This window comes from Zonotrichia albicollis, chromosome 2 (assembly GCF_047830755.1).
Source record: "Zonotrichia albicollis isolate bZonAlb1 chromosome 2, bZonAlb1.hap1, whole genome shotgun sequence".
Lineage (NCBI taxonomy): Eukaryota > Metazoa > Chordata > Aves > Passeriformes > Passerellidae > Zonotrichia > Zonotrichia albicollis.
In genome coordinates this window covers 40672890-40682820 of record NC_133820.1, presented here as the reverse complement: position 1 = coordinate 40682820, position 9931 = coordinate 40672890, and the positions used below count along the sequence as shown (strand labels likewise).

The following is a 9931-nucleotide window of genomic DNA, read 5'->3' as shown; positions in this document are numbered from 1 at the left end:
CCCATGGCGAGTCTGTTTTGATGTGATGATAATCAGTGAGAGATCTCTCCCTGCCCTTATCTGGACCAATGAGCCTCTTGTTATACTTTCTGTCTCCCATCCAGTTAGAGAAAGGAGTGATGAACCCAGCCAGGGTCAAATGACCACATTCTGATATGTTGAAAATATTTATTTGAGTTTTGCACCTGTAACTGTATCCTTATGGAAAGGCATCAGGTCTCTTTCTGTCATATGTCATTTGCTTAATTTCCTGTTTCTATTTGTTGACTCCACTTGAAACAGGTTTCCAGATTTGTTTGCTTTATTGTGCAGACTCTTGGTCCTTCCACCTCAACTCCACCGACTTGCCTTGTGCCATCTTGATTTGGCAATATTTTCCTACATATAGAAATAGTTTCTAGGAAGGAAAATCTAAACTGCATAAACACTTCCAGGCTTTTGCTCACTGTAACTGCACCATGTCAGACATCTGCCTATCATGACAGGCACAGTGAACAGCTGGCTACAAGCTCAGTGTTGTTCAACTTCTTTCAGAGAGGCAGACAAAACACGGGAGGGCTGGATGGAAGTGGAGCTGGATGGAAGTGAAGCAGAGAAAGGCTCTGTGTCTCATGTAAGCCAGCACTGCTCCCCTGCTGGGCTGCTGCCGCCTCTTCCAAAGGGCCTGAGCAGAGCTGACCATACACAGAGCTGGGCCTGCCCAAACTGTCTGAGAGAATGTTCCAAAATCTGGGATTTGTACCTGGAAGGCAGTGAGTCACGAGGGGATGGGGAAATAACAAAAAAGGGGCTGTGATAAAACGTGGTAAAATAATTGCCATCCAAGGTAGGTTAGATTTGGGAGTCCCTCTTTTCCCAGCCTTTGTGATGGGAGAAAAGAAAATGGTGAAAGTGGAAAGCTTTTAGTTCAAAACTAAGGGAGGAACCATTTTCACACAGTGAATAAGCAGATCCGAGGACGGATTGCCAGAGGAAGTCAGAGAGCACAAGGAACCAGGGAGGTTTAGAGACAGACCAGGCACACATCTGAGCAATGAGAACATCCAGGCTGTCACAGACAGTGCTGAAAGTGGTACCCACAGGAGGAGAGAGCATCCCATTGTGTGTGAGAAGAGAGAGCAAACCACTCTCAGGCACTGAGAGAATATGATGTGATCCTGGTGGATATTGGATTGCCCCTCAGCCCACAGGGGTTAACCAGCCTTTTCTCTACCTCCAAAGCATCTGCCAGAGAGAGGGGATTGAGTTAGACAGATCACTCCCACCTGAAAAAAAAAAAGGCAGCATTATCATTTGCCTAGGAAGATGCTGGTACCACGCTGGACTGTCTTGCCTTTTGTTGGTTCTGCTCCAGGGTCTGCCTGAAATTGCATGAGATGGTTGAAGCAGACAAGTCTACCTTGCAGCTCTGGTGCATTTCTCTAGCATTCAGTGGAGAAAGAGATGTCATTTTCAGTAAAACACATGGATAGCTGAGTAGCTAAAGAGATGAGGAGTCCAGATGTGCTTCCTGGAGTGGACTACTTGTGACTTTTGGGTTACTGCAGTCTAAGGACACCTGAGTGCATTCACTACCTGAGTGCCTGAACCTTTTGGGGAGGGAAGGGGGGACCCACACAGTAAGAGGGCCTGTTCATGTGCCTGCTGCTGAAATAATGAAAAGCTGTTCTGGCTGTGGTGACCTTCTCTCAAGTCAAGAGAATCTTCCATCCTAGACAGGGAGCCGCCTCAGCATGGGCCCCATATGGGAGAAATCCCACGTGTGACTCTCATTACCAAGTGTTTCTTCTGGGGCTGCATTCAGTACCACAGTCCTCCATGGCTGCTCAGAGGGACCTGAAGAGCATTCTCTGACTGCATGAAACTTAAACACATTGAAGGTCTGGAGAGGTGGGGCCTGGCAGACTCATGCTTACATTGCTACGTGCATCCTTAAAAGAGCCATAATGCCACTTGTCGATCTCTCAGGAAAATGTGAGGACTAAAGGAATAAATGAATGAATGAACAAGGACAGTCAGATGGGAGGAAAAAAAGAAAAGAAGGCTCTGAAATGCAGCAAAAAGGAAAGACTGAACCTGTGATTCTTCCTTCTCTAGTGGCATTTAATTTCCCCTTCCTCACTGTGAAAATGTCAGAAACGAACAGGAACTTCAGTAAAACAGAACTGAAAGAGAAAGAGAAGGCAGCAAAAGCCTTAGAAATGGCTTCACACAGGCAGAGGTACACCCAGCTCTGTCAAATAGGCACGTTCCTCCATAAGCACACACAGGGGTCAGTGGGCTTTTTCATCACATGAATTTATTTTAAGTTCTAAAATTAATTTCTAATAAGTTAAAATGCTCAAAATGTGCAACAGGGCAGTGAGCAGGGCAGTGCAGGGAGAGGGAGAGGAGAAGAGAGTCAGCATGGGGGGAAAAACATTGTCAGACTGCAGGGGAGATGGATTCCAGCCATGTCCTGCATCCAAGTGTTCCACCAGAGAAATCCTGAGAGAGAGGCCATGAAGGAGGGGCAGAGAGTGGGACAGACCTGCGGCACTGAAGCAGGCAGTAGCTGCTGGCTCAAATACTGCCAGCAGCTCCAAAGCATCTCTGCTGCTGGCCACCTGACTGCAGCAGTGAGTGTGCCTCGCCGTGGCTGCAGCCTGCAGCCCCTCTGCAGGCACAGAGCTCCAGGGCCCCCAGCCCTGCCCATGCCACCCCCAGCCCTCCTGCACATAGGGGTCTGCACGGTGCCCATCCCTCTCTCTCTGTGTGGCACACAGAGTTGCACCCTGCCATGCATGCCCTGCTTCCGTCAGCACTCCGTTTGCTGCATCTTCCCTTTCTGCTTCTCCTCCATGGGCTTCCAGGGCACACTGGCTGCAAACATCCCCTCCAGGGCTGGGAAGGCAGGAGCCTGTGCCTGAAAGGGAAGCAAGAGGCCACATCAGACATGGGAGAGAGACTGAATGGCACAGGTCTGGGCTTCTCCCTGCCTTGGAGGACAGTCCTACTGCTTGCAAGCAGAAGGCTCCCATTCCCTGTCAGAGCCAGGGAAGGAGACAGTCTCTGAGACATGCAATCCCTTCTGGGGAAGGCTGTCTCAGCACAATCCTCTGTGGTGTGATGGGCATAAGGAATAACAAAGACAGGACCTGGCTAAGGGAGAGCAATCACTGATCTGGGCAATGGTCAGGCCACTGTCAGGTTTGATGTATGTCAGATTGTACAATGCCTTTTTGGAGAGGTAATAAAGGCATGAAGGCTTGTGCAAAACGAGATAAGAACAAATTAGAGACAGAACCACACAAGTGACTTTCTAGGCAGTGAAAAAGAGGTCGATCTCAGGGCTCCTGATAGCAGTATAGGGTTACACACAGACAGTACAGCAAGAAGGATGAGATTTAGCTAGAGAATGGCATGGTAGGTGTGATCTCAGCTAAGAGAAAGGGACTGGGGTTTGCTGACAGGTTTCTGCCAGGCTGAAGGGAAATGAAAAGCGCAAGTCTTCAAAGACCAGTCATTATTGGCACAGAGAGTGTGAAAGTGCTAATGAGTTAGGCAGCTGATAAAGTTGAGGAGCCTCATTTGGAAGAAAGAGGATGAGAATATCATGCAAGACAGAGATATTTTAGGAGAAGGCAGCACTAACCTGAGTGACAGGATCAATGAAATGCAACAGTACTGATCAGACATCGATAGGATCAGGGGACTGGAATGGGAATTCTTAATGTGTGGGCAACAGCCCATCGGGTGAGCACGATACACCACGGGGAGCAGGACCAGCAAATGCAGTCTCAGAGGATGCCAGCAGAGAGAGAGAGAGAACCAGAGAAGAGCTGATATCTCTGCTCCAGGCACCACCTCAGCTGCACTCTGAGGGAGGGTGAGCCCACAGGGAGCCTGTGCAGGGGAGGGTGTGGATCACAGAACCAGAGGGTGGCTGGGGTCGGAAGGACCTTTGGAGATCATCCAGTCCTGCATAAGCAGGGCCATCCAGAGCTGGATGGGGAACTCCCATGGACAGAGGAGCTCTGCTGCCACCTGGGAGCCTGGCTTGCTCAGCACACCAGGGCCTTGGGGTCAAATGCAAATGCTTTGGGACGATGAATATCCTGAATATCCTGGTGGGATGGGAGCTGTTTAAGCAAACAGCTGGACATCCATTTCCTGCTAGCTGAGACTTTACAGGTGCACTGTCAAGGGGTTCCAGTCCCAGGTTTTGGGCCAGAAAGGTTGGTTCTGATCACCTTGCCCTGGCCTTGCAGTCTTTAGAGAGTCTCACAGAAAGTGTAAATTTCTGCCTCATATTATCCTTTACCATCAGTGCTGATTAAGGACGGATGACGAAGAACCTGTCACGAGCTGCTCTTGCACTACCCACAGTGGTTTCTTTAAAATTTCCACCTTGCTTCTTTTGTGATGCTGCCTGCCTTCAGCCTCCAGCCACTGGGGCTTGCTGAGACTTCTCATCAATTTTGTCACATCCCTCATGCTCAGCTCGAGGCAGTTTCAAGGCTCCCAGCTCTTTCACCAGGGTAAGCTCTTCCAAACTTATCTCGCTCTCATCTCCCAGCCCCTTCCCCACCAGAATTGTCATCATGGGCCCTTTCCATGAGACTAAGTAGGAGGCAGCTGCATCACAGCTACTCCCTTGTCTGCAAAAGGAAACCCTGAAGGATGATTTTGCCACATTATTAATTTGCAGAGCAATAATATGAAAACTTCAGGGAAACAGTCTCACTTGTTTGCACAGTTTTTTCCATTGACGTGCTGGGGAGGGATTAGTCCTGGCCTGGTCTTGGGGGATCATAGAGGCAAGGTACAAGGCTGAGTTTTCAGAGGACAAGATACTGGAACAAGCTGAGCAAATGAAGGGCATTAAATTGCAGGAAGCTGAGAGCTGAGGTGTGAGGGCTGAGCCAGAAACAGCAGCCCTGCATCAATATCCGTGTCTGGGCACCAGCAGGCATTGGTACAGACCAGGAGATGGTTACATTAAAGCATCCAGCTAAGGAATGAGAGAGAGAACGTCTACAAAAGCCTGGCAACTGACCCTCCTCTACTACAGCATGGCTTGATCTCTGGGGCAATAAACATGAAGCTTTTCAAAGCTTAGGAGGTTTTCTTCCTTCTCTGAGGTGTCTGAGCTGCCCCTGAGGAATGCTGTGGTTAGCCAGACCTGCCAATGCCCAGGTACAATGTGCCAGTGCCACAGCTTTCCCTGCGTGTCCATGGCACCGTCAGCAGGCTGCTACAGCCCCACATCTCCTCCGGCCACTGTGTCCCCAGCACCTTTCACTGCTGTCTCTGGAGTCATCTGGGAAAGGTCAAATAAGGGTGGAGAAATAACAGGAGTGGGGTGATGGACACTTACCCTTTTTTGTAGGGCCAGAGCCACGACACAAACAGCAAGCAGGAGGAAGAGGGTGAGTGTGAGCCCAAAGGTAATCTGCCCACTAAAGATGGAGGGAGCGCTGGAGACCTGGGCACCTGTGAGGAGGAACCACAGTGAGGAAGGAAGGGATGGTTGATTCTGCACAAGGAGAGGGTGGGACAGCACAGCAACCGGCAAAATAGGAAAGAGGTAGGCAGGGAACTGGAAAGAGCAGCATGAGGAACTGGTGACAGCTAAGAAGATGGGATCCAAGTGGTGCAAGGGGAGAAGGACAGGATGAGGCTGAGAGAGGAAAGGGCAGCAGAGAGCTGAGCAGGGTGAAGAGAAGAAGAGGTTGTTTGCAGAGCCATGGGGGACAGTACCTGTGATCTGCAGGTCATACTGCACTGCTCCCAGTCTGCCTTCTGGGCCATGCACGCTGCATTCCCAGGTGCCCATGTCCTTTTGTGACACTTGGGGTATTTCCAAGGTAGGTCCTACCCGGGAGCTGTGGCCCTCCAAGCTATGGGGAGTAGCCAGAGCCAGCTTGCTCTTAGTGGGGGCTGAGTCAAGGTGAGTCCACTGGAAACGCTCATGTCCCTGGGCGTGTGTGAGGCTGCAGATGAGCAGCAAACGAGTCCCCTCAGAAACTGGTCCTTGGATGCTCGGAGTCACTGTGGCAAAGGGGAAAAAGCAACCTTAGGAAAACCTGCAGGCATGTCCACATCTCTTCCTCGTCCATTCTTCTGCTATTGCATCTTTTCTTTATTTCTTTATTTCCCTCTACATTATTTTTTTGTCTTTCTCATTCTTAAGAGGAATAATCACATCACCCAGGAAAGCCCCTGGTTCCAGCAGAGTCCAATGCAGTGCAATGCCCTGAACAGAGATCTTGTTTCCCGTCCCCCAGGGTGGGAACCCATGACCAGGAGCTCATTGCAGAGACAGGTGGGGATGTTTGTCTGCAGTGAGGGACCCCAGTCTCTCCTCTCACCTGTAAGCACAGCCAAGGTCACGTCCCTGCTGATTGTCCTGTGTCCCACGGAGACAGCGCAGCGGTACTGCCCTGCATCGCCCGGCCCCACCATGGGGACATGCAGGGGGAAGCTTCTGCTGCTCAGGTTCTGGGAGGTGCTCTTCTCTTCCAAATGTCCTCCTGCAAGATGGCTCCAGTGGGCTGCCACCACCCTCATCCCAAGGGCTCTGGGAAGGTAGGTCAGAGTGCAGGGTAGATCGGCTACAGAGCCAGCTGCTGCATAGACCACAGGGCTGCTTGGGCCATCAAAACCTGAGCCAAGGAAAGAAGGCAATGTGGGGTGGTGCCTGGAAAGAGCTCCTCAGGGACGTGACTGACCTGGAAAGTGAGGAAAGGTGGGAGCTGGGCCATGGGGGTTAGTCAGTCACATCAAAGGGATCAGCCTGGGGATGCTGGGGTATCAATACAGAGGCTGAGCTCACCCAGAATTTGCAGGTTGAAGGTGGCAGAAATGATCTCCTTATCAGAGTAGCGAAGCTGGCAGCGCCAGGAGCCCGCGTCGCTCATGGCTGGATGGAGGATGGAGAGAGTCCCGGACAAGGAGCAGAAGGTCCTGGAGGTGGGGCCCAGGTGCTCCTTGTGGAACCAGCACATCTCCACAAGGCTGGCCCGGTGGCTGGAGTTGCAGCTCATCGAGAGCATCTCACTTTCTATCACAGGACTGGGTGGACTGAGGGTCACTGCAAAAAGAAGGGTTTGGGTTGGGGGTGAGCTGAGGTCATAGAGGAGCCCTTTGTGTCTGTGCTACCCCAACTTTTTCCCTCAGGCAGCTCTCCCTGCAGAGCTGAGGGCAGACAGCAGCAAACTGCACTTTCCAGAGGGTGCTGCCTGTGCCAAACACGGCCCTGCCAAACACAGCATCCCCACCCCATCCCACCTTTACAACCTCCCTGGTCCCAAAATCACCCTTTGCCAGGTTTTCCATCCTGTCCTACCTGTGATCACCCCCAGCTCCACGAGGCAGCTGTGCACCTCTGTCCTGTATTTCACCTGTGCCTCGTAGAGCCCGGCGTCCTCGCTGCGCACGGGCACGATGCGCAGGGAGAAGTTGCCATTGCGCAGGGCAGAGTCCTGGAGCGACACCCGGGGCTTCATGAGCTGGGCTGTCTTCTGCAGGCCCGAGTAGCCCACCTCCAGCACCACGTGGGGCTCCTGGTGCACGCTGCAAGCAGGACAGGGAGCAGCTCATGCCAGAGGCAAACACGAGATCAAGGGAGGGGGCAGGAAGGAGGGAATACGGGCAAGGAAGGAATATGGGCAAAGAGGGAACATGGGGAAGGAGAAATGGGGCTCAAAGGGCCTCCAACCCCCCCATTCCCCCAGAAGGACTCGTGTCTCTTGTGGCCCTGGCATACCTTCCCCCATGCCTCTTCCACAGCACGGATATCTTGTCTGGCAGCTGCTTTGAGCTCTCCCTTGTCTTTCTGGGGCCCAAGTGGCAGGGCAGCACGGCTGAACTCCCCTCTCTGACCCACACTTTCTGCTCCCTGCTTCTCCCCTCCAATAGTCCTGGTAGGATGTGGCCAGCTGTAACAAGATGGAGAGTTGAGCAGAGAGCAGGATTTGGTATTATCCCGCTCTGGGCTGGGGATGCCATCTTTGCCAGGCTGGGTTAGGATACAGCATGATACCTGGCCACCTTCTGTGGAGTTGGAAGGGCAGAAATTCTCCCTTCCAGCCACTTCAGGGATAAAGTAACACCCAGACTCAGATTTCTGAGCTGCTCTGCCCCCCCAAAATGTTCAGCCCCTCTTACCAGTGAAAGGCAGCAGAGTGAAGATGAGGAACAGCAGCAGGGACACCAGCCTCATGGTGGCATCCAGGAGAGGGGCTGCTTCTCACTCAGCTCTGTGCTTAAGGAGGTCCAAAGCTCGAAGAGATCAGCAAAAGTGAGGCATGGGCAAAGAAGGTTGTCAGAAAGGGTGGGTGAGCACGGAGGGGTCAGTGGGATGAGCTTGCTCTCCTGCTCTCTCTCTGCCTCTGATCAAAGCATTTCCCTCAATGCCTTTATAGTGCAGGTGGGCAGCGAGTTTCCTCGTATCATTGCGAGGATGCGTCACAACCAAGAAAGCAGCAGAGCCCGAGGCACGTGAGGGCAGAGAGGGAGGGACCAGAGACACTGCTCTAAGCATCTTTTAGTGGAAATTCTCTGGGTCGCTGTTGTTTTTCTTACACATTTCGCTTCTATATAGCCAGTGGAAAAAGTGTAGAAGACACTTCCCAGCAAGTACCCTTCATGTTTTTCTTTCATCTCTTGCCTTTTTTGGTTTGATCTTCCCGTCTCTTACAGGATCTCTCTAATTCTTTCAGGGCTTTTGAGAACATGTTGGTATTTTTTTTTTCTGCTGTTCTTTCTTTTGTTGGTTATCTTATTATTATAAATTTTTTTCCCCTTCTTTAATCTTTTCAATGTGCTGACTTGGCTTTTTCTCCTTGGTCAGTTCACAGGCAGCATGAGGAAAGGCTAATGCTCCATGCTAAGCTCCAACCAGGACACATGTAACTCATCAATCTAGAGTCCAGGCATAGTATGGACACAGCTGAGGTGGTCCAAGGAGACAGAGGGGAGCATCCAAAGGGGAAAAATAAGCACTGAAAAGATGAGCTGCATGCTGTGGCACTGTGAGGAGTGTGAGGAAGGAAGCCTCCTGTTCCAGCAGCTCTGGGGGAAACCCACTCGAGCTCATGCGCTGAGGGGGCTCATCCTGGCCCCCATGCAGCTGCTGACCTTTGCACAGGACAATACATTTCCATCCACGTGCCTCATCCTGGGCCCCTTTTTGTCTCAGAGAACCCCCACTGTTGTGGTTCACAGTTTCCAGCTACCCACTGGCTCTGACTCTTTCAGGTTATCAGCCCTTTGTGATGAGTATCAGACAGCCAAGCCCCTCGGTGGCTCATCCACCAAGGACTTGGGCTTTTTCTGAGGCTGAGGGAAGGGAGGTGACTCATAGTGGCTGCTCTTGACTGTAGAAGGAATTCTTATTTGCTCTCTGGTTTTCCTCAGCTGTGTGGTGGAGGTGGAAGATAAAAGCGAGCCAGTGCTTTGCAGAGCTCTGTTGTAGGGACAGCTCTCAGGTCTTTCATCCCACGTGGCTCCTCAGCCTCCTGAACAGTGGGGCTGGTGTTCAGGTGTGGCCTTGTGTGCCTCCATATCCCTGAGGGCTGCTCTGCAGTGACCCTTCATGCCCTCTTGCGTGACACTGCCCAGGGGATGGCATGAGAGAAGAGGAGACAAGTGAAGATGGGGGAGAACTTGTGACAGTTGTCAGGAGGTGTTTTTTCCTCCTGTTCAAGAAAAACAGTTTGTGGTGACCAGTTCAGGCAGAAAACATCAAGTTCTCTTTCCCTTGAATCAGCAGCGCAAGAATGGTGTGAGTGTGTGGGTGCAGACGAGAGAGAGAAATTGAGAGAGAGAGAGAGGAGGGAGCTGAACTGTGGTGGGGAGACACGTAGGGCTCCACAGTCCAACACCCTCTGCTCCCCTCTCCTGGCTTTTTCCAGGGGATACACCAAGCTCACTGCTCTCCCCTTCA

At 51.7% G+C, this 9931-nt stretch overlaps 1 protein-coding gene across 1 annotated transcript; it reads right to left on the bottom strand.

The window, feature by feature from the left end:
- Positions 1–2266: 2266 nt before the first annotated feature.
- On the bottom strand, positions 2267–8218 carry LAG3 (lymphocyte activating 3). Its single transcript, XM_005486172.4, has 8 exons — positions 8152–8218; positions 7751–7922; positions 7331–7557; positions 6818–7075; positions 6354–6647; positions 5743–6033; positions 5360–5475; positions 2267–2905 (listed from the first exon to the last, which is right to left on the bottom strand). The coding sequence occupies exons 1-8, from the start codon at positions 8204–8206 to the stop codon at positions 2798–2800; spliced, it is 1521 nt and encodes a 506-aa protein (XP_005486229.2). The 5' UTR covers positions 8207–8218; the 3' UTR covers positions 2267–2797.
- Positions 8219–9931: the final 1713 nt, after the last annotated feature.

Excerpts from the sequence above, each read along its gene's own strand:
- LAG3 (XM_005486172.4), bottom strand. The coding sequence starts at position 8,206 with ATGAGGCTGGTGTCCCTGCTGCTGTTCCTCATCTTCACTCTGCTGCCT. Across the intron at positions 5,476-5,742 it reads GTATGACCTGCAGATCACAG|GTGCCCAGGTCTCCAGCGCT; the intron begins GTACTGTCCCCC and ends TCCTCCTCACAG. Across the intron at positions 2,906-5,359 it reads CTCTGGCCCTACAAAAAAGG|GCACAGGCTCCTGCCTTCCC; the intron begins GTAAGTGTCCAT and ends CTTCCCTTTCAG.